At 40.6% G+C, this 24,347-nt stretch overlaps 2 protein-coding genes across 2 annotated transcripts in view; one reads left to right on the forward strand and one right to left on the reverse strand.

Moving 5' to 3' along the window:
* Positions 1-24,347, forward strand: part of fam135b (family with sequence similarity 135 member B) — a 54,628-nt gene that overhangs the window by 13,784 nt on the left and 16,497 nt on the right. Inside the window, exons 4-10 of the mRNA XM_085445429.1 lie at positions 5,246-5,385; positions 10,016-10,086; positions 10,858-11,031; positions 11,636-11,762; positions 15,319-15,478; positions 16,147-16,196; positions 18,515-18,670. Coding sequence (XP_085301555.1) covers positions 5,246-5,385; positions 10,016-10,086; positions 10,858-11,031; positions 11,636-11,762; positions 15,319-15,478; positions 16,147-16,196; positions 18,515-18,670 — 878 coding nt within the window. The remainder of the gene's footprint in view (positions 1-5,245; positions 5,386-10,015; positions 10,087-10,857; positions 11,032-11,635; positions 11,763-15,318; positions 15,479-16,146; positions 16,197-18,514; positions 18,671-24,347) is intronic.
* LOC146683599 (uncharacterized) lies at positions 21,759-23,436 on the reverse strand. Its single transcript, XM_085446589.1, has 3 exons — positions 22,841-23,436; positions 22,379-22,695; positions 21,759-22,170 (listed from the first exon to the last, which is right to left on the reverse strand). Exons 1-3 carry the CDS (start codon positions 23,395-23,397, stop codon positions 21,815-21,817), a joined length of 1,230 nt encoding a protein of 409 aa, XP_085302715.1. The 5' UTR covers positions 23,398-23,436; the 3' UTR covers positions 21,759-21,814.

A 24,347-nucleotide genomic window follows, 5' to 3' on the forward strand; every position in this document is an offset into this window, starting at 1 on the left:
AGCAGGATATTAGTCTCAGGCATGTAGCTGTTGTCAGTGTTCTCACTGCTATAGAGGACAGCACCACCAGCAACACCAAACCGTCCATGCGTGCGTGATTGTAAAGATGATGTGTGAGTGTTTTCACCTAAAACACAGTGACAGGAGGCACGGGGTTTTTGATTAAGAAGAATTTCTTGCTCCCTCATTACTGCTGGTTCCAAGTAGCCACTATAATGTCAAGTTGAATAGAAATGAAGAATAGCGGTTTGTCTATTTTTAGGGCTGCTGAATCCTGGAGGATCAGCTTTTTTACATGTTGTAAAGAAAGAGGTAGATCATTTTCCAGACAGGGGAGGCTTCAGTTTTGTTACTTTAGCTCAGATTAGCTGACACAAATATATTTAATAATGTAACTCATTTTTAGAGGTGCCTAATGGTGCTTACTATTCAGTATTTTCACCTAAAAGCTGCTTAAGTATTGACAGTTTGTGTCTTGACAGAATGCTACCTGTTTACACAACTGTAGGCCCACACATTATCCCAAACTACAGGTGACTGTAGATGCTTGAGCTCATGATTTGTTTTAAACATGTAACTTTCCTCAAATTCACAAATTGCGTTTTTTATAAAATACTTCTTCATATACAGTAAGGAAAACTCCAGCATGCTAAGCTAGTCTAGTCTAAGCTAGTCTAAGGTCGCGCCATAGCATTTCAGTCAGGCTGATGTCTAGACTTTCACATTTGTGTTTGGTTTCATTATCTTGTTTCATAACCTAATTCGGGCCAAGCTTTAGTTGTCAGACAGATGGCGTCTCGTTGACTCTAGAATACTTTGATATATGCTCATGTTTGTGAGTTCATGGTTGACTCAAGGTTTCCAGATCCCGTGGCTGCAAAACAAGTTAAAATAATTATCCCTCCACCATCATGCTTGACAGCTGGCATGGGCTGTTTTGTTGATATACTGTGTTTAATGCAGCTTTGCAAAACCTAAGCCATTCAGTCCTGTTTTGTTTTTTAGAGAGAAGAGACTTTCTCTGGGCAATATTCTTTTATATAAGCAATATTTTATATATTTGTACTATCATGAGCTTTAACGTCTGACACTAACTGAGCTCTGTGGAGTCTGGATTGCAGCTCTTAGGTTTTTTGCAGTTTCTCTGAGAATTTTATGGTCTGATCTTGGGGTGTATTTGCTGGGTCATCTGCTCCGTGAACAATTTTTCCATTGTGTTAATGCTCACCTGAACGCTACAGAGCAGCAAACGGCCAAAACCTTTGCTTTAATAGTTGGCGTGACACTTTCTGATGATCAAATAATCAAATACATTTGATTAGCACTTGATATAGATTGGTATAGTGCATTTTTGATGCACTAATATCTAAGCTGCTGACTACACTGCAATGTTTCACCAGCCATTAGCATATGTAGACAGCAAGAAACACTGCAGCTACGTATATTACAGTGAAGATCTTGCATGCATATTGTAATTGGAAGGCTGCGGCCCTCCCCTCTCCTCTGCAGCTCTTTCCACAAGGTCATGCACTGAGCCTGCATACCTCACAGACTGAATCATAAACATAAAGCTGCCATTCTGGCCACAGATAGAACAATTACATTCATCATACAATTCCCTTACTGTGTCCTCTTTGAAAGCGTGTGCTTGACATTTCAATTGTCTGTGCCCTTCAGAAAAAAAATGAATTACTTGTGAAGGATCGTGCCACACACTCAGCTGAAGGATTTAATGACTGTGATTCATGCGCAGTAAGATTAGGATTTTCAAGTCAGAATGTTAACTGGGAGAACTGGAGTGTTGTTTACGGTGCACCGGCTAAGATGCCCTTTCTTATTAATATCATGAGGAGCAAATCTGTGTGGCGAGTTCTGTGTGCTTTACTGATAGGCAGAACACGAACACACACACACACACACACACACACACAAACACACACACACACACACACACACACACACACACACACACACACACACACACACACACACACACACACAGCAGATGCAGAGCAGAGGCTGTAAGCTGATTATTTCCAGCACAGAAGCACTGTGGCTAAAGCTGAAGGGCGTTTCAGCAGGTTTTAATGTGCAGGATGTGTTAACAGTCCAGTACCTGTGAGAAGCACAGTACACCAGAAGAGTGTCAGAACCGAGTGATTTCTGATGGCATGTGAATATGTAGTTAGTTTGATGATGCTAGGTAATTTTGTGTCAGGTAGGTTTAGCTTCTTACAAATTTCTGGACGACTAGTCCAGAAAAAAGACAAAGAAACTGGTCAAAACTGGGAGTAAGAAACCAAGATGTTTATGGCACGGTGGAACAGTGGTCAACACTGCTGCTTACAGCTACCAGATTCTGTCAATGAACATGTGGGTCAGCTTGAGCCTTCCTGTTGACATGTTTTGAACTGCCTGTGTGAGTTTTAAAGGCTCCTTCAGTTAACATGTGCCACCCTCTCATCGATATTGATTCAATCAAAAATATTATCATTTTACTTTCAAATAAGAACACTTTCATTTTGAGATGTTGTCGGCCTGAGTAAAAAAAATACCTTGGGATTGATGATGCTTAATATTTCCTTAAGAATAGGCATCCATCCATTCACTACAGCCTATCCTTTTCAGGGTCGTGGGGGCGGGCGCTGGAGCCTATCCCAGCTGTCATAGGGTCGCCAGTCTGTCGCAGGGCTAACATATAGACATAGACAATATTTACATTTAAAATAAGTAATCAGAAGTGTTATTATAGTAGATTATGATATTACTATTTTTTATCAATTAGCGTTAGATACCAGCAAAATTACAGTTTAATATATTTATATTGTAAGTCTTAAATTATATGTATGTATATATATATATATAATGTATATTATATATATAATATATGGTGTGTGAGTGTGTTCTACCGAATGTGTAAGAAAATGCAACTTTTAAAATTTTTTATATACTATATTTAAAGGTCTTTTCTTCTACAGCCTCATGTGACTGCCATGACAAATAGCTTACAGCCAATTTAGTGCCAGTTCTGTATAAACAAACTATAAACAATACAGTGTTACACCGATTATCAGTTTCCATCTTAACTGATCTTCAATCTTATGAAAGAAGGGTTCATAATATTGTTATATTGCATTTTACGGGTGGTTTAGTGTTTTTTCCACCTCAAGTGTGCACAGCACTGCTAGATGTGTCAAAGCTGTTATTTCAGTTAAGCTGCGTTCTTATCAAGGCCTTATCACTGAAAGTCCCTCGACACGTATTGTAACATTTAATCAAGTCTGTAGAACAAACAGGCATTGAAAGGGAAGTATAATATCTGTGAGCGTGTGAGAGTAGCCACTGCAGCAGGTGCAGTTTGTTGATTTAGTGATTCTGGCCACATGAAGGGAGAAATCCAGCGTTTGTGAAGCACGGAGGGTCCCGAGGGAAACGATGAGTCCTTCACAGGTCAAATAGACACAGAGGATAATTTATGTTAATGACAGCACACGGTGTCGAGTTTCTAATCTGCTTATGTGTCTTGAAACAGGAGCTTGAAACCTACACAAAAACAAAATAAAAACAAGAACATCAAAGTCACATTCATGCAACTGTAAGGAGACCGTGCTAACACCGCGCAACAACTCCTACCCCAGAAAGTACATCCCCAGAGGGATTACGCTGTCTGTGCCACACATCCACCAAGCCTTTGACAGCACTCGTGCTTCCACACATCCGTCACCCTGGCTGGGGCTGCTTGATGCTGCAAGTAGTGACAGCATTATCGGGAGGAGGCCTGCAGAGAGAGGGAGAGTAAGACCGAGACAGAAAAGAGCACAACCTCAGCAGGGGATTTCAAAGACCTCTCACGGCTCACAGCTGGACAGCAGCTCTGCAGTGCTGCCAGGGAAAAATGCGCTAGTAGCACACAGTAAACAGCCACCGCGTCGCACACCAAAGTGCTGCGACGTGGACGATGATGGCAGTTGAAACAATGGGCTGCCTCTGAGATCGTGTGAGTTTTGGGGGCAAATGTGTGACCTAAGTTTTGCACATAAAATCCAATTTATTAGTTTTCCCTTGTGCTTGAAAACATATGTGAATTTAAAGGTACTACTGGCTCTGCATTCCCACACCAAGAAGTTTAAAGGACTTTAAAGTTTATCAGTTGAACTTGATGTGAGCAACATCGATAGACCTAAATATGAAAAACAGCCCACAGCTGTTCGCTTTGCCTTGCTTTAGTTAAACAAGCCTAGAGACAAGCGGTAACTTTGCTAAGAAAAACTCCAGAGTAGTTTCTGGAGGTTGTTGGCTGGCCCTGGGCGAAATTGACTGCTGCACCAACGGCCTCACTGTGATTGCTTTGGTTGCTAACAGACTGCCACGATTGCCCATAGTTTGCATGGGAAACATGTGCCATTTGTCCATGGATTAATGAAATGGGGAATGTTCACCTTTCAAAGTAAATGTTGTTCCTTACTGCTGAAACCAACAGCTTTTACACTGACACTGAACATTCTCTGTTTCCTGTTTGCATCACAATTTTTCAGGTGTTTCGAGGTAGCTGCAAATAAAAGCTGACAGATCACCCAATGTTGTAGTCAACCCGAGTCAGTCTGCTCTCACCTGTGACTCTGGTTCTATTCTACAATATGTATTCTGATATAACAGAGCGTTGCCAGGTACATGTGGGATTTTGCAATTAAATTGCCATCTTGCAGCAACTACTTTGCTATTTGTGGAAGAACTTCTGAATTGAACTGATCAATACAACTGCAGGAAGGTTTTTTCTCTAGCATCCGCAGCCAGTGTGAATACAGGTTTAGAGGGAACCTACTCATAGATTTTTTTTTTGTTAACAGTGTGCGCTGACCTGCTTTCTGAACCAGCCTAAGTGGTCACATGAAGAACTGCAGTTTTTTATGTTTCCATTTTGCTGCTTGATTTCTTTTTTTTCAGCGTTCTTGGCCCAAAACTCATTTACAGATTTTATCACTTGGTTCTAGAGCTAAACGTAGATGCTTGCCTCTGAGTGCCTGTAAATATGTGCAAATGTCCTCACAAACCTGTTGATGCTGTGCAAAGATAAAGTGATGTTTTGTTTGTTTGTAGTCATGACAGAGAGCTCTGAGAAAGCTCCTGTTATCAGTTAAACATTGGTGTTTAATGCTTGTTTTAGTCTATCGGATCTATGTCTTATCATATGTGGATACTAATTGCACTTGCTGTCACTGTGCTGTGCTTTTGCGTCCCACATTAGGAGAGTGCAGCTTCAGCTCTGCGGGGGTTTACGACGGCACCGTGTTCAGCCGGATATTTCAGATCCTGTACAGAAACGAGGAGATTGCGGTGAATGACTGTATGATCTTCAAAGTCCACCTGCTATTGGACGGAGAACGGGTGAGTCATGCCGGTGACATTTTCTGCACACACACAGACAAATATCCAGTTTGAAAGGGGGGGGGGGGGGGGGGGGTGGATTGATTGCCATTTGCTCGCTTTTTTATTTATTCCATAGCAACTTGTAGCTTTACAGCATATTAAATGGCCCGTAATTAATGGATTTCATCATTCTCTGTTCCCTTCTGCACTTGTTGTTTTTATCATCTGACACAAACAATACTCCTTGTTCAGAACACACACATTCGTTCCACTTAATCACAGCAGATATTTTACACAACAGGGAATAAAAGATAAAAAACTACAGTGCTATATATTTTGCAGTCTGAACACCTGCAAAATATATAGTCTATCTGTCTATAGCAGTATAGATTTAAAGCAGGGGTGTTGGAGCCGTTCTATTTCTTTGGCCAAAGACAGCTCAATTTGCAAAGATGTACTTTCTGGAAACATTGACTTGTAAGGTTTGTCTAACAGAGCTTAAGATGTCTAAAGCATCATTGACTGTAGAATGAAAATAGGGCAGCAACCTCCTTGCGATTAGGAACAATCGATGGGCGCCCAGTGGTTGCATTAAATTGTTTTGCTGTTGGGAACCAATTGTAAGTAATTGTCAGTGCGCAACACCCTCACCTGACGATTGCACAGGCCACCTGGCAGGAGGCAACCTATCTCCAAACAGTTGCAGTCCGACTCAGACTAACTGCGGTCCCGCTCATCCAGATGAAGGCGAAGGTTTGCAAATAAAGCAGACGGATTGCCGATATGTTGCTTTCAATCGGACTCAGTCTTGTCAGTGACACGTAGGTAGGGACTCGACTCAACTTATATAAACTGTTTGCATTCTGATTATAGATTCCTGTTGAAAAGCAAGATTGCCGGGCAGCTATAGCAAATTGAAATTAAAGTGTCGTCATGCAGCAGAGGAATTTCTGAATTTCTACTTCAGATCTATGAACTGTGGCTGAAATGGAAGTAGTTGTGTATGAAGACAGCAACAGATTTGTGATTTTTGCAGACTGATCACAGTTACAGCTGCCATATTCTTAGAAGTTTGCACTGATGTTCTTGGTAAACATTTCATGTGATGGCTATAACAGGGATAAAAATGCATTTAAATAAACAAAGCTTATAAGTTAATGTAGCTCTAATCTTTGAAACTACTGGTCAGTCTGATGGCTCGCCCTTTGGTGCCGTTAGCTAATTTTCTGAGGCTACCAGTGTAGCCCGGATACTTGGATAGACGTTAAAGGAAATCCAGTTCAGAACTTCCTCTTAAATGTTTATGAACCCAGAAAATGTAATAAAGCTTATTGAAAGCTAAGTTGACCTCAGACACAGCAACTGTTTTTGCGATTGCATTGGTCATATTAAATTAACTATTAAATGGCTGCTAATTGGTTAGCTACATGCATGAACTGTTCCAGAAAGAGTTAGTGGTAAGTAAAAGATTTTTTTAAATGGGCACTGATTTTATTTTGGAGTAGGTCTGAAGTGGAACTTTTCAACTTTTTGACAGCTGGCTTTCATTTTCAGGCCTAGAACTTGTCTCCAATACTTTCTTTAAGGGTCTGTGGGCACACTATAGTTTTTTTTGTTAACGGAGGCATTAGCGGTTTTTAAATGTGATGAAATGATTGACAGGAGTTTGGTTCCCTGAAAGATAACAAAAGCTATTCAGTGGAAAAGGTTAATTGCCTTTTTCAAAGGAATTCTGTGCTAATCATAATAACCACTCAACCAGTGTGAGGGTCACTGAGCTCGTAGACGCGTTCCATGAAATTAATGTTATGTAACTGAAAGACTGTGCCTGTGCACCCAGACCGGCCATATTTAGTTCAGCTGATCAGGTGTGTAAACCTACCTGACAGTTATTGATGTTCTGTTTTACTGTGGGCGTGACCCTGAGAATCCACTCTGCCCGTTTTTGCCTGTGGGAGCCACCGGAGCTCAAATTGATCAGCAGTGACAGCGGTGACACGGGCTTGATGCTGGGACGTGGGAGTGTTAAGATGGCCTCATTTGAAGCTAATCATGCATTTGATAGCCGTAGCTCACACGCTGACAGTACTCTAAACCGTCGCTCAGCTGCTCCCTAACATGTGGTGTATACGCCTAGTTTACTGTGGAAGGATTCCTGCTTCTGCCAGAATGTGGATTTTCTGTCTCACATGACAACTAATTTTAGAAATTTTCATTAAACGTAGGTGTTGCTGTGGAGGTGTGGAGACAGAAGAGCTTAAAGGCATATCAGATTTCATCTGTAAGCTCTCCCGAAGGCTCCCCGCTCATTAACCTTCCGGAGGTTATCTGCTGTTCACAGCTACAGATAGCGCAGACGAAAATAGCCTCTCATTTCCCCTGTGCACACCCGATGTATTCTTAATCAATCACACCATCAATATCAGATGGATTTATACGTTTACTGTAAGCGCTACAAAAGTGGAACTACTTCTATTAAAATTTAACAGCGCTGCACACCAATCCTCAGAAGAGTCTGTTGCATCCATTTTCGGCCCCGGCTTTGTAGTTTCCTAATATCGTTTTCTTTTTCTTTTTTCACTTTGTTGTTCAGATTTATGCCTTTATTTTCTACCGCACTTTGAACATGAAAGTAATTGATTTTTTCAGCCCACATGAAAGACATAAATGCCGGAATACAGAGAACATAAACAGTTAATCAAAAAGAACACTAAAGTGGCTAAATCAGAATTGCAAACAAGGTTGGTTACATTAGCTTCTGTGCCAAATAGCAGCAAATCCATCATGTTCTTGTTGGTACCGTGTGATGGCCGTTCCCCTTCATTAATTCCGAATTTCTCCATTCACGTGAGTGACAGTAAATAAATGAGAGTCAGATCCTTCTCCACAGAGCACAGGTGGCTGCCGGATGGTTTGATGAGTGCAAAGATAATGTGAAAGCTGAGGCTACAGCTGTCACATCCACCTCTGGGAGATTTTTGAACATGTTAAATGAACCCTGTCATCTAGAAATGGCATTTATAAAAAAAATATGTTTTTGTGAAATATCAGAATCTACATACGTTGACTTTTACCAGCCTACCTGTGCTGCTTAAATCTGGATATGAACACTAGTCTAGTCTTCTGTGTGAAACACCCAACGGCCTCTTGCACTGATTTGTTGCACTTCCGTTCTGAAGTCTCAGTTTTGCATTCGCCATTGTGTCAGGATGGAAGCTGTTGGGTGTTATCAGCAGTGTTGGTCAAGTTACTTAAAAAAAGTAATTAGTTGCTGATTACTTCTCCAAGAAAGTAATCCCATTACTTTACTGATATTTATTTTCAGAAGTAAATAGTTACTTTATTACTTAGTTACATGATACACAACCCAAATACATACTAAAGCAATAGACCTTTCAGCCCAATTCTATTTTTTCTGCATAACCCATCATATAAAATTGAATCAAGTGAAAAACTTGTTTTATTAGTTTTAATCTTTTAGCTTTATGCACATTGCATTAAGCAAAAATGTAATTATATGAAACAGTCTTTGACTTGAACTTTGTTTAATAATTAAACCTATTTTTTTGCATATTCCAGCATATAACATAAAATAATGTTTTAGCGGCACTAAGTCCTGTCGCTCTTATATCTATGGTCACCTGGAGGTTTGCCCCGTGCTGCAGCGGTCATGTCAGTGGGAGGATCTCTGTGAATTTCACACTCCCGTGGCAGCGTGCTAGGTGCTTGCTCAGATTTGAAGTTAAATTTTTTGCTGTAGAAAGAAGTTTTCTTCCCACGCTGAGTGTACAGCAGATGCTAATGTTTTTGTCACTTTTTACGGAATCAAGCTCAAAGTAACGTCAGTACGTCCATACTTTAAACGCTGCACAGTCGTACTCTCTCCCGCTCTCCATATTATCCATTATTGATCTACACACGTCTGTTGCTGCCACGGACGTCGCACGCTTTTACGTAATTGTCATGAGACACTCTCACAAACAAAATCATGGTCTACTAACACAGTAACGCAGTGTGCTTACAGGAAAGTGACAGTAATCTAATTAGGTTTTTTTTTCAATAGTAGTGCCTTACTTTACTCATTGCTTGAAAAAAGTAATCGGATTACGGTAACGCGTTACTGCCCATCTCTGGTTATCAGCTATTGCTAACTAGCTTGATTAGCAAGGTGCAGTTACAATTCTATGTGATATCAATGCTACATTTGGTTAGCAAATAAACAGGTGGAAGTAAATAAGTATAATCCAACACCGATTAAAATACACTAATGCAAAGGTACAGAGACCAAAACTCTCACAGACTCATGGGCCACTTGATGCCATGTCCAAAGCGAGTTAACCCACGTTCATTTTTATTTTACACCATAAAAAAGCATGTTTAGAAACCTGGTAAAAAGGGATCTGGCTTCTATGGAAAGTTTCCCCACCATAATAACTGTGTGGACGGACAGATTTGTGTACATCTGGACACTGTAGTTAGGGGCGTGGTCACCTTGGCAGACAGGGACCAGTTGAGGTAGCTGAACTTGACCTGTCTACATGAGTTTTTTTGGTTTGTTCTGTGATACAAAGATTATGATTATGATTATTTTGTGCCCAAGGTCTTTCAATATTTATGCATCAACAATCCTTATCGTTCCCATTTGCAGGTGGAGGAGGCCTTGAGTGAGGTGGATTTTCAGTTGAAGCTGGATCTTCATTTCACTGACAATGAGCAGCAGTAAGTTTCTGAACCACTTTGAAAATATGTGTTTGGTGTGTATTTGAGATGTGAAGTGAGCGACTTTCCCATTTGGCTGCTAGACGTCACTTTAAGCACCTGATCACAAATATACGGCATACGATCCATGACTGCAGGGGTTTGTATGTTTGCTTGGGACAAAAGGAAGAAGAAGAAATATTTAGATTGTATCATCATTGTTGATATTGGATTATGAGTGAGCAGCTTTCCCAGTTATTTAAAACTGGTACTTGCTAAAGGCAGTTGCCCTGATATTTCCCACTCACTTAACAAAGAGATGCTCCTTTTAATGTGAAGTTTTAGGCGCTACAGGGTCACACTTTTACTGTCAGCAATAAAACCACTTCTTTAGTTAATCTGCACTCTGTGGCACAGATACAAAGATTATCAGATTTTAATTTTTTATGTATTATTTAATTCTCATTTTCAGTGCTGAAAAAAGCAGGCATTGAAATTCTGCTTAGTTTTAACAGTCTACTCATAACATAAATAACAGTTATGATTCGTCATATTAAAAACTTTAACTGTAAATATTTTCATTAGTGTTTCCTGATTAATTTAATATACCAACGGAGAACAGTGTAGCATTATCGAATTAAAACATCTGAGTACTTCCATCAATGATGTTGTTTAGTTATTCTGTCCTTTGCTACATGAGCCATTCTAATGGAACAGCTGCAAACATTATGGACGGTGGCAAAAAAGGACGATTTTCACTTAAAGAGTTGGGTTTTGTTTTTACTCCCTCAGGTTGGCTGATATAGCGACTGTCCCCTTGATCAGTAGTCGGACCCTCAGCCTCCATTTCCACCCGCGAAGAGGCCTCCACCACCACGTCCCTGTCATGTTCGACTATTTCCACCTGTCAGTCATTTCTGTCTCCATCCACGCTTCACTGGTTGCCTTACATCAGCCCCTGCTCAGGTAAAGTCTGGAAAGCTTGCAACTGTTTCGCATCCTGCAGACCCCGAATCTTCACATTACACAAATTTGTATCTGATTTGGTATGATCTCAGGAACCCAGCTATTCTTTTCACTGCACAATCTGCTAATCCGTTATCCAAACCTTGCTTGGATTCATTTTTGTTTCTTTATAAATAAGCCATTCATTTTGTAATCTATGGCTTTGAATGCTGTTTGGAGATGTGTTCAAGAAAAAAGGTCAACCATCTGCAATGAGCAGGTTTTAATTTTTTAAGTGAAAAATTTAACTGAAATGAAACCCATACAATCAAGCAGGCGAGAACGTGAGCTTGAACTGCTGGCACATCTTATAATATGATATATAATGTATCTCTTGGCGAGCTGAATGAATAATTTTCCAAACACTCATCTGATGAATTCAGCCGTCAGTGTCATAGTCGATGTTCCAACATGCATTACATAGATTACTGCAGCACTTGACTGATTGCAGCAGAACTGCTCTTATTTCTCAGTTCATGTCTTCCTTCAGAGTCACAAACACTAAATACAACACAAACATTATTCATGCTTTGCCCCTGCTGTGTCATCCCTGCCCTCTCTCCAGCTTTGCCCGTACAGGAAAGGGCTCCTGGCTTGGGAAGGGCTCGCCAGAGAGCACGAACGACCCGTCCGCCATGTCTGTAGAGAACCTCGTGTTCGGCGCTGGCTACTGCAAACCTGTCATCTCTGAGGTGTGTTAACCTTTAGCGGTTCAGCTGCTTTCAAATAGAAAGTCACACAAAGTCAAAGCCTATTTTGTCTCACAAAGCTGAAAACAAATGTCTCCCTTTGAGCTGGTTGTTCTCTTCTTTTTGTGAGCAAGCAGCTAAATGCCAAGCGATGACGTAAACAGAAAGGTTTAGGACAGAGGCCGACAGATTTAGCCGGGATTTGCTTGGGCATGTCATCCAGAAGCAACGGGATTTTGAGCTGGGAAGGGAGTCGTCCTGATTTGGATTACAGATTCCAGACCTTGTCTGTCCTTCGGAATCAGTCATTTGTTGGCACTATGCAGAATCCTGTAGGTTTTAAGACCAGAGGCCAACGTGGTGATTATCACTGTGCAGCGCTGTGGTGTTTCATACTATTTGTTGAAGCCGCTTGCCCAGGCTTGTAGGCTTCCAGGCTTAGCATCTGGAATTGATAGGAACTCCCACTGGAAATGATGGTGCTGTCTCTCATGCTTCTGGCTTATTTATAGCGCACTTAATTCACAATGAAATAAATAATAATCTATCATAATTACTAATCATGATCATATATGGCCTATAGCAAATTTATTTTATTGCCTTTTATTCACCTAGGCGTATATTAGTAAAAAGCTGTATTCAATAGTAGCAGGTGATAAAAGACACACATGACTCATGTTCGTTATTGTGACTCAACAACTTCTTTCTTTAGTTTTGTAATTAGCCTTGATTCTGTGAGTGTGTAGCTAGCTGTCAGTCAATAGGAGAGAATGCAGCACTTTGGTTAACAAGCCCTACAGCTCACAGATAAAAGTGAGAAATCTGCAGGCGTACGGAGACACAACCAGTATGCAGCAGGCGTGTCAAACGTATGGGAAGCGGGCCCGAAAAGGCCTCATCAGAGGGTCCAGTGTGAAAAGATATCATTAAAAATCAGAGTGGTGATTCCAGCAATTTCTTTTTTCCAAAAGACTCATAAAAAGGTTTTGTGCATTTGTCGATCCACTGTGTGGGTGCATTTGAGACACAGTGCCACTTATTTACCATCATTTCTCCTGTAAATGGAAGATTCATGTATAAAGTTACATGCACTTCTTAAAACTAGAAGAAAATGTTTTATATTTCAATATGTTACAATGCAGTGAATGCTGTGAAAGCACGGGTGAATGATAGTTTTAATCTTACATAGATTCCTGTCTAGACTAGTTTGCATAGTTTACAGATAAGGAGCCACACAGTATTAATAAAGTTCTATCTTATCTTATCTTATCTTATCTTATCTCTTTGCACTATCAAGCAACTAGCCTGTCCTCGTGACTCTTTGGACTCGGAGCAAACAGTACTGAGCAGACAAAAGGAAACAAAAAGTGTCACCTTTTTCAAGTCTTCCAAGAATTGCAGAACCCAATGCAGCGGTGTACTCCCAACACAACTCGAATCTATGATAGTTTCACTGCTGCTGTTTTCAGGTATCACCGCATATCCGAAAATTATATTTTGGGGCTGTTGCTCCTTACCGAGTTTAGCTTTCTTGTGTATATTTGGTAATTACACCAACATAAGGTACAAAGAGTTTTTCCTCAGGTTTTATAACATGCATCTCTCAGGTCTCCGTGAACGTCACGGTCTGCACAGTAAATCCTAATGAGCTCCCAGGCCCCCACGCCACCTTGCCTCTCCTCCTCCCGGTTTTTACTCCCACCCCTGGCTGGGCGCTTTAATAAGCTCAGTGTTTAGCCAAGCGGGGGGGTTCCGTTTGATCACAGTAATGAGTTGTGCTTGCAAGCGCCACGTACCACATAGCTGCAGGTGAAAGCTGCGCACAACGCTGCAGACTCTTTCACCTTTATTTATTTACAGCTTTTTACCCGCGGCTACGCTTAGTTTCCAGCACTTTCCCCCTTAACATGTGTCATTTTGTCTAAATCTTGTGCTTCTGCTGTAAGATAAGACTTTTTAAAATGTGGTGTTTCTTTGTGGAATGAAACGCTACCTGCATGCTTCAGAAGTAAACGGCTCCGTAGCCATAAACAAGCAGCAAACAGAAGCAGAAATCGACATCAGGTGAACTGTGGCAGATTTTAACCATTGTTAGTGTGCAGAGAAACTGTGCTTTTAGGATAATGACTAGTTTATGGGGGGAAAAAAGCTATTTTTCGGTGCATCTCGCTTACAGACTGTTCCCCAGCGGGCCTCTATAAAGCTAAAGAGAATTATGGAAGTAAACATACAGGTGTTCCTTCCTGGTTCGGGTATACTCCACTGGAGCAATTACAGAGTGTGCACAGGTATGATGATAGGGCCGGCAACTTTACTAGCTCGAGGGAAATTACAGTATGTCCTGATACTCAGGCATCACATGCCTTTTGGAGCTCTACGCTCCACAGAGGCAGCCAAAAATCTCGGCACTGGGTGGGAAGAACTCTGATGAGTGTTTGGGGTCAGGGACCATGGATGGTTGTAGGCATACTGTGATGACTCACGTCTAAAGTGATACAGTCTTTTTGGACCACTGTCTCTTCTAGAAGACTTCAAGGCTTTGGTGATTTGTAGTTGGTTGCACAGTGCCAGCAAATGCTATTAACGGCTTTGGTGAAGCACAGCTAGAGCCCGTCTTTCATTGTTAGAGAGCCATCTGCTGGAACAAAGGCCCATATTACAGCCCAGATTTTACTGGCCGATCAGAAAGCAGAGGTTTGTACTTGAGCTACCAGATCTTGTTGTTTTTATTATTTCTCTTTTTATGTGCTGGTTCCTCGTCAAGCAGCTTTTCACCTACATTTTAGCATACACTTATTTATGTAAGAAAGAAACACTCAGTGGTAAATGGGCTGGCAGGCAGATGAGTGAGCCACAGCAGACACTGATAGGGGTTAGTTGTTTTTGTTATACTTGATGACTCGCACCCTTTACATTCTGAGTTTCAGTTTCCTTCTTTTGGATGAAGTGCAAAATAACATGGTATAAAAATAACTTTTCTACACCAGCTACCAAACTGATGGTGGTGCTTTCCTGACGCAGATGCAATTTTTTGGGCACTATTTGGGGGATGACTCATCTACTCAAAACCATATCTACCTACAGGCACAAACAAAGGACCTGTGTTTGGACGTTTGATTCTAGTTCAGTGGATATAATGTGAAGCATAGTTAAATACTATTTCATACAGATTGTTGCACCGATTTTAAAAAGACTATTCTCCAAACAGTGCTTTGCTTCTTGGGCCAAGTTCCCACACCTGGGACCTCTGAAGGCCCTAAAGGGCTGCCATACATCCACGTGTGCCACATAAATGTCTTGATCTGCTTTTGCAGCTCACAGCTAGCTGTTTTTAAGAGGCATTTGTTTTATTGTATCAGATCTTCCAAGGAGTTATTGTGACTGCAAAAGTAAGCTTCTATTACTAAGAGGTCAGAGCAACAAACCTTCAAACCAGGCTATAGTAGAGCCTGTTAAGTTCAAGTATGTGTACATGTTTGTCATTAAAAGAGGACATTGTACTTGAGAGGTGGCTTGTGACCTACATAGTAGCTGACATTTCCTCTGTCCTTCTCCTCAGGGAAGTTTTTATGTGCCCAGTGAAAACTGCCTGCAGAGAGCTCATACGTGGCACTGGCGACTCTGTCGCCTCCTGTTGGTGGCACACAGAGGCCTGCACACGTACTACACAGCACTCATGAAGGAGATCCCACAGCTGCAGCAGATTCCTCTGGAATCAGGTGGCACATATATAGAAAGCCTTGGACCTGTTTCTTCATTAAAAGTCTAGTGAGATCTGAAAATAACATATTGGAACATTTTAATAATGCAGGAACTGTTTTTTTTTACGACAATGTAAATTATTAAAAAAATATGATTAAAACTGTAGAAAAAGTATTATTTTAATGACCTTGTCAGAAAGTAATTTAAAATCAGCCCAATAGAAATAGAGGACTAACATTAAACAGTTTACCTGTACTGAAAACTAAACTATAAGTACTGCTATTATTTGATGTACTTAGAGTACTTGTTGTGTATTCTGTAAACCTTTTTCCGACTCTGGTACAGTGACAGTATATTTCCGCTAAAACCTTAACTTCGTATATATGTAGTGGAGTACAAGCATGCTGATTGTAACCTCCAGTTTCCTGAACACAGTTTGATCACATGGTCTTAAGCAGTGAATGTAAAAGTTTCCGTATTTGCCCTTTTAGACGGGGCTTCGCGCAGCCTCTTAGCCGCTCAGTAAAACAAGCCATTTCTGTTCCCTTCACTTCAGCTTGTCTATATCTAAAACTGTGCACATATGCTTAACTTGTTTTATAAGATTTTCAAACTATATGTGTGTATGACCCCCTGTCACAGGATAACGAAAGTTAAAACTCCCCAAATATCTTTATTCCCACAGATGTGTCGCCTGTAGAAGAAACGCTAAATCAGCTGACAATAGAGCTACAGGTAAGTTCATGTCTTTGTATGATAGTAACAAACATATCTTATCTTATTGTATCTTTATAAATATTTTATTACACAAAAAGTAGGAAAAATGCAGGTTAATCTATAAGTAAAAATAATTAAACTTAACAATCAATCAAACCATTACTTGTATGTGAATTACTGACATAACGCTATTTTATTTTTAACCTCATCAACGCAGAGCACACACTGACAATAACAAAAATACTTTATTATAGAGCTCTATGTAAGAAAACATTACTTTTTTAGAGTCTAACCAACAAAGCAGCCTCTGTCACTTTTCACTTTGATATGTCACTAGTCCATAGTACCTGCTGTTTCCTGTTTGTTTCTATTCTAATACAAAAAATCACCAGCATGCTAAGAATAGATTCACATTAAAAAAGTTATTTCTTTATATTGTTATGTGCTTCTAAGGAATCAAACGTCTTAATTTTTAAAGTGATCTGGAGCAAAAGTTTTCTAGACATTCTAACTCAACATTTTTAGTCCACTCCTCACTGACCATTTATTAAGTCACTCAACACTGACCTATGAACTGTCAAGCAATCAAGTACAGGATGAGCCAGTGTTCTCACCGCACATAACAGAAACTTAGCAAAGAAAGACTTTTAAATACTATCTATAGGCACTTTGTTACGAGCAGCCTGTTAAAAAAAAATCACGATTTGCTTCCATGTGATTAGATGAATCTGCAAAAAATGCCAAAGACAACTTATAAAATAGTATTTTTACGCCAGTGAGGTGATTCCCAGAGAGCTATTAGTCAAAAACTTGGTGTATCTCATCATGGTGTGCAATGTGCTCTTAAAAAATTGGAGGTAACTGAGCAAGTGTCGGACAAAATAAGATATAGCAGACCTAATGATATATATCACAGATGAACAGTATCTGATTTAGGAAAAAATCCGAAGACTCATCAGAAAAGGACTCTGTGGAAGGGTGGTGATAGTATAAGTAGTGGTTATAAGTTTGGGGTTCAAATCATTGAGTGGGTCATCAGAGATATACAGATACAACTGGAGTTCTGATTGGCAACAGCTTTTTTTTAGCTTGACAATGACCCCAAACACACTGCAGTAAAAACATAGACACAGTGGAACATTATCAGTCATAGACAGGCCTCTCCAGAGTCCGGACCTCAACATTGCTGAAACAGTGTAACAGTTTGCTGTGGCTATAGCTCAGGAGGTAGCGCAGGTCAGCTGCTGATTGGAAGGTTGGTGGTTCGACCCCCGGCTCGCCCAGTCGGCATGACAAATATCCTCGTGTTGTACTAACCGACTTGCTCTCCAATGCATCCATCAGAGTATGAATGATAGTTAGAAAGCTCTCATAGTGCTTGTGTGAATGGGTGTGTATGGGGTGAATGTGGCGTGTTGTATAGAGTGCTTTGAGTACTCCGGGAGAGTAGAAAAGCACTATATAAGAACGAGTCTATTTAACAGTGTGCAGTGTTCATCTTGACCAAAAAGCATAAAGCAGCCAACATCCAAAGAAGAGTGAATCCTGGAGAACTATTCCTGAAGGCTCCTTAAAGAAATGACATGAAAGCTTGACTAAGAGAGTTCAGGCTCTCGTGATCTTTATGTTTATGTGCGGGAATCTATTCTTAGTACTTATTTCATTTTACTTCCTTTAGTTTAGCTGAAAAAAAAGAAGTGTTTTAGTTCCCTCATTTTTTTGTCCCGTCATTGTTGTTGTCCTGATGGCGTTCACCTGTTATTATTATTCTCCATGCTGTGTGCAATTAGTTGGTTTTCTACTTCAGTCTTTGTCAGCTTGTTGTGTGATCTCCGTCTCACTCCTTTCCCTCTCTGTTTGTTACTACTAAAGTGCTTTTACCCTGGTTGTTTTTCTGCATTTGGTTTTAATTTCTGTGTTTTTCTGGCATCTCAGTGTGCATTGATATGTGCCTTAATCAGAATATGTTGGGGCATTTAATAAAATCTGTTTATGAGGCCGGAGCTTTTCAGTATAATGAAGCTATTAGATGATACCAGTAAAAATGGTCGTGATTAGTGTTTAGGTGAGCAGCTGCCAACCAGTCAATCTAGGATCTGACAATTCTTCGCTGTGTAGGCAAACTGCCACTCCATACTTGGACATAAATTTCATATTAATAATCTGCCCACAGTCATTTTCATATCAGACAGATTGTAGACACTGTTTTCTTTGTAGGTATAAATATGTGAGCAGGACAATCACCCAGCCTTGGATTTGTGCATGCTTTATTCTGGGAGTTCTTTGAAATGCAACACTTTCAGCTAAATATTACAGGACTGCGTTTTTCTTTTCAGCTGCAAGAAGGCCACGAGAAGGTGGCGGAGCAGATCAGCAGGGACGTAAGCGAGCTCTGCTTCCAGCTGGCTGCTCTGTGGAGCTGCTTCCTGGAGGCCGCTGTGTTCAACCCCCACATCCTGTCCTATCTGGCCCAGGAGCACCACACGCTCAGGGTGAGAGTTCAGCTCCATCAAAGGCAGGCTTATACAATGTTCAAACGTCATCATTTGCCTCTCTGAGGTGCTGAGCCTTTATTAGGCCCTGGTGCCGATATGTTTAAATATAGTGATTGTGATCCACCCACGCTAAAATGCAAGAATACCACAGAACAATAAAACATGTTTCATAAGCATTGACATTTTATCTCTGAAAGCAGCTCCTTAAAGGCATGTTGTCACCAGTTTTCAGAAAGTAACATGATACTGAACAGTCTGTCTAAGAAGAATCAAACTAACTTTCACATTGATGAGGAAAAACATGTCAAAGTTAAGCCCAATCAAGCATCAATAACTGTTATGCACTAAAAAAGTTCGGATGATTACCTATAGAAAGTACTGTTAAATTTGTCCATCATGAAGATAGTTTGGATACAGCGCTTTCACAGGACTCAATGCGCACTCGTGAAAAATGAAGTACAGCCTTATTGCTTCCAATTTGGAGGTTAAGTAGGAGCCAAGTGCTACTGATTAAGTGATCGTCCCAAAAAGGACTGACCTCTGTAAAAGCAGGGTGACACAGTCCTCCCAGGGGTGGACATCCCAGCAAATTCATCCCAAGATTACCTCAAGCAAAGCTCAGAGATATTACAAAAATGACTTTTTAGGAAGAGCTGCCAGGAGAAAGTATCATCTCCCTAAAAAGAATATGGCAGCGACTTTGGTTGCATCTTAGCAAACCTCAAGACTTGAAAAATCCATCAATCAGATCAGACCTTCTACCTACTGTTTATCATCTTCTTCTTCTACTACTACCAATACTGGCTGCTCTCTGTTCACTGATCATCACCCACATCCTTAACCTTCAACACCTTCTTCCCAGATATCTGGCAACTCTTCCCTACCACCCAGGACCAGTTTTTGTGCTTTGCTCCTTCTTCAACTTCCAATATTTAATCCCTGTTCCTGCCTTCACTTGCTTCCTTTTCTTGACTTCCAAAGTCAACCTGCACCCTACCAACACGGTGTTGTAAAGATGAGTGGGCCAAAAATCCCCCCACAGTGATGTTAGAATCTAATAAAGTCATAGAGAAAGTGATTACTTCACATTCCCGCTAGTAAAGATGGTTCTATAAGCTCCTGAATGAGGTGTACTTAGTTTTTCACAGGAGTGCATAAAGTTCTGTAAAAAGAATATACATGTTACTGTCTCCTTAAAGTTTGGTATTGGAAATGCATCTGATCCCATGACATCAATGTCTGTTTAAATACATGAAGATAATAAGATACCAGAGGCAGCCAAGTCAGTCTTTAAAAGGGGAGCTTTGTTCTCAATTCCAGCTCTGCATATTTATTCTTGGATTCTTCTAGAGTAACTGCACATGATTTAAATTTATTATTATACATCCATACTGACCCTCAGTTCATCCTCTGTCTAAATAAGCCTTATAAGCTCTCCCTCCCCTGCCCTTAAGCCTAGTTGACTTTCTCAAACAGAAGATTTGATCGCAGGTGAGTAAGGAGCATGAAAAGTCTGTGCTTAGCTTACTGACAGGGCTGGACTGGGACAAAAAAATCTGCCCGGGCATTTTGACTAGAGACAAGGTATTATAGGAAAAGCCATAAAGCCTTTGAATGGTAATAAACGCTGTTGTGACAGTGATATGCACTGTCTTGTTGGTATATGTATGATTTCTATACATGTTACATCAGGTCAAAACTTTGGTTGTAAGATTCAGATAATTATTCATTAAAAGCAAAACATTTTAAATGTTAATGCCCTACCTGGCCACCTGCCAAAACTTTGCTAGACCCGCCGCTGCACAGTTACCAGCTGTCAGCTACTTAGAAAAGGATCCTGGTGTTATTTGTCTCTCAGAAACAGTTCATAACTTCCCTTCAACTCATTCATGTCACCTAAAAGCTGTTTCTGAGGGGTGCAACGATACACAAAATTCACAGTTCGTTCGATACTTTGGTGTAACTGTTCGATATTATTTTATATTTTTTCAATACAAAAAAATGTTCATGCCTTTTTTAATTTGTCATTTATTAAAATTATAAACACATATTTTAACTCAAAAGTACAGTTGAGGCAATTGCCATGTTGTAACGAGCTTAACTCCTGTCTTGCTAGCTTGCACTGCGCTCAGTGGATCTGCACTCGACAGTGCAGCCTAGGCGGAGTAAAATGGTAAAATGGTAAATGGCCTGTATTTGTTTAGCACTTTACGAGTCCCTAAGGACCCCAAAGCGCTTTACACATCCAGTCATCCACCCATTCACACACTGGTGATGGCAGCTACATTGTAGCCACAGCCACCCTGGGGCACACTGGCGCCACCGGGCCCTCTGACCACCACCAGTAGGCAGCGGGTGAAGTGTCTTGCCCAAGGACACAACGAGCGAGACTGTCCAAGCCGGGGCTCGAACCGGCAACCTTCTGATTACAAGGCGAACTCCCAACTCTTGAGCCACGATCGCAGTCGAACACAGTTCCACTGAGCGCTCAACACAGACAGCATCGTTAGAAGAAAAGTTGATAAAATAAATTAAAAGATTTTGTATTGTTCGATACATATGCGTACCGAACCGAAAGCAGTGTATCGAACGGTTCAATACCGATACGAGTATCGTTGCACCCCTACTGTTTCTCCAATCACCTGTTCAGCTCTGATGATTCAGTAAGGACATCTCCTGGTTTCATTTTCATGTTTCCCTCTCACCACCAGAGGTGGAAAGAGTACTCAAAATTTGTACTCAAGTACAAGTACTGTTACACTGGTTAAATTGTACTCAATTACAAGTAAAAGTACTGGTGTTAAAAAAATACTTGAGTAAAAGTACAAAGTACTGTTCTCAAAAACTACTCAGAGTATTAATTACTTTTTAACAGACTGATGTTTTATTCTGTTGTCAATAGCAGGCATTCAACTCGATTCACCAGTATAAATATTTATGTTCAAAGCACATTTTTCAGATGAACAAGGTATAGAAAGGTAACTTGTTTTGTAAATAAATGTAGATATAAAAGGAGGAATTTTGTTTGTTAAAACAATGACAAAAATGTTTCTGAACATGCGTAGAACCATTTAAACCTTTCCCCATACACTGAACAACAGGCAGGTAAGTGTCTTAAAGTCTTAGCATTTCTTTCACACTTTACTTTCTGAACCTTTTGTTCAGTTTCAGCAAGAGCTGGTTTTCTAAATTAACAGAGGCAATCCGACTTCGTTTGGCAGTGAAGAGTAGACCAGCACAGCTAAAAAGTCGTTCACACGCAGCAGAAGCAGGCAGAGCTGTGTTCAGTTTAAGAGAGAGGTTTTTGATGGCTGAGAAGGAGTGCAGCAGCTCCATGGTGTCTGTGGCACAAGCAAGATAACCATCAAGCTCAACTGCACTTTGCAGCCTTCTGGAGATCGGTCTGGAGAAGAATTCATCTTCATCAGATGACTCTCTTTGCTGATCCTCACTCTCATGCTCTGTCGTTTCAAGATGTTGTTTGATGTATGTCAAGGCTGTAATTGCAAGTAGATAACACAATTTTGTTATTTAAATTTCAGTGATTATTCCTGAACACAAATTTAAAATCGGCAAATTCTCAAAAAGGATTGTTTAGTATTCAGGACAGACCATCAATAACTTACAATGTATTAGGTGAAATACTCACTTAAGCATGTGTTCAAATGTAAAAATACACAAAAATGGGATCACATGAATCCTTACCAGCCTCTGTTACATCTGCTCTGTCAGTCCAGGAAGTCTTGAACTTGGGTAAGAGGACTGCAGCTGCAGCCAACTCTGGATCCTCCATCATCGCTCCAAAATGCTTTTGAAGGCCATTTTGCAGGGCTCTGATGAGTGGCACGCATGTCTTGCTTGATGTCTCCAGCCTGCTAAGTTTGGACAGTAGTTGTTGGATTACTGGCAGGAGCCATCCCATAAAGGAAGTGGACTCAGACTGAAGGATGTTTGAAGCTTTCACCAGTGGCTTCATGGTGGTACAGTACTCCCTTAGGAATGCAACTTCTGCAGGACTCAACCTGTAAGACACAACAACAAAACCCACCATGACTATAATAGGGATCTTCTGATTTAATATTAAGAGTCTGCTCACGTTTTTAACCATCCATTAAGGAAAATTCACAAAATTTGAAACCATATTGGTAGGTGTCCAATTTTACTCACATTTTCACCTTGAACTCCTCACAAATGCTCCTGATGGCATCTTCCCCCTTCTCATCAATGATGCGTATTATCCTTTCAATGGCAAGGTAGGTTGAATTCCATCGTGTTGCATTGGGACGAATGATCTGTAGCTCACACTTGTCCTCTACCACTTCATTAGCCAAATGAGACCGGCCAGTTTTGTTCCAAATGGCCTGGCATTTTGCAAAGGTTGCACGGGAGAGCCTCTTGTAGGTTTCATTCATGCTCTCTGCTAGGGCAGCATCAGTTGTTGCCACAAGGTTTAGCAGGTGACATGCACATCGCTGATGAGGCGGAAGTTGATACTCCAAACCAGAGTCTTCATCAAGAATTGCACTTGCCTCATGGTAGTCAATATGGTCAGTCAGGTCAAGAGTTTCTGGGTCTGCTTCATCTTCAGCTTCATCTGCATCATTTTGTGCCCCAAACATGTGGAAGGCCTTGACAAAGTTGGATCCACTATCAGTTGTGGTTCTTACAACTTTGCCTCTAATCTTGTATTGGCAATGGATATCATCAAGCGCACCAGCAAGCATGTCAAATGTGTGAGACCCTCTCAATCTTTTGCATGCTAGTGCTGCGGATCTTCTTTCCAGGGACTCTTCCTCCAATGGCATGTGACTCCAAGGTAACTTTTCTGATGAGCTGACCAACAATCAGTAGTGGTAGCAACAAATTTGACTTTATCCAATGCTGCAACCAAAGTCATCTTCATGTGATCAGCAGCTTCACAGATTCTGGCACGGACAGTGGGTCTGGAGATGACTTTGGCTTGAGGTTGTAATGTGGTAACCAATTCTTTGAAAGATGGCTGTTCTACCACTGCAAATGGCTGTAGACCCTCACATATGAAATTGATGACAAGCTTGTCAACAGTTGCTTGTGGAACATGTTTGTTTGCAGCTCTCAACATCAGGTCTGGTAACTTGGCTTGTGTATTTGCTGAGAGCTTGTTTGGTGTGGCTGTGGTCTTTCGCTGTCGAGATGTTGATGCCACAGTGATATTGTACTGCTCAGTCTTCGATGGATGTTTCCTCTGTAGAGATAAATATTATCATACGTCAGGTTCATACATTACTTCATAACATCACTGTGATTAACACTAAAAGAAAACACATTTTTAAAACATTATTCAACTAGACTTGAGCTAATCTTTGATTGTTGAGCATAGTATAAAAGAGTGGTGAATTGGTCAAATTTTGCAGATATATTGCTGTATTTATTCACAAGTGTAAACCAATTTTGAACGATCATTGCAAAAAACATGAATTTCTGTATACATTCTAAGTTCTGTAATATGTATACTATCTGTAAAAAGAGTATCGACCAATGTATCAGTATCTAAATTTTTAACTCCTTTTTATCAGTATCACCCTAAAGTTTTCAGTATTAGTCAGGTCCTAAAAATACTAAGAGAGCAAAATATGTGTATCTAGCAAATCTAATTTAAGAAAAGGGATCACATACACAAAAATGCTGCCCATAC

The sequence above is a fragment of the Copadichromis virginalis genome, linkage group LG22 (genome assembly GCF_057382275.1).
Source record: "Copadichromis virginalis isolate Kocher_CV1m ecotype Utaka linkage group LG22, C_Virginalis_male_GT1.1, whole genome shotgun sequence".
Classification (NCBI taxonomy): domain Eukaryota; kingdom Metazoa; phylum Chordata; class Actinopteri; order Cichliformes; family Cichlidae; genus Copadichromis; species Copadichromis virginalis.

Coding starts and splice junctions, on each gene's coding strand:
- LOC146683599 (XM_085446589.1), bottom strand. CDS start 23,397: ATGCTTGCTGGTGCGCTTGATGATATCCATTGCCAATACAAGATTAGA. Junction 22,696..22,840: donor GAGGAGTTCAAGGTGAAAAT/GTGAGTAAAATT, acceptor TGTGTCTTACAG/GTTGAGTCCTGCAGAAGTTG. Junction 22,171..22,378: donor AGCAGATGTAACAGAGGCTG/GTAAGGATTCAT, acceptor TTGCAATTACAG/CCTTGACATACATCAAACAA.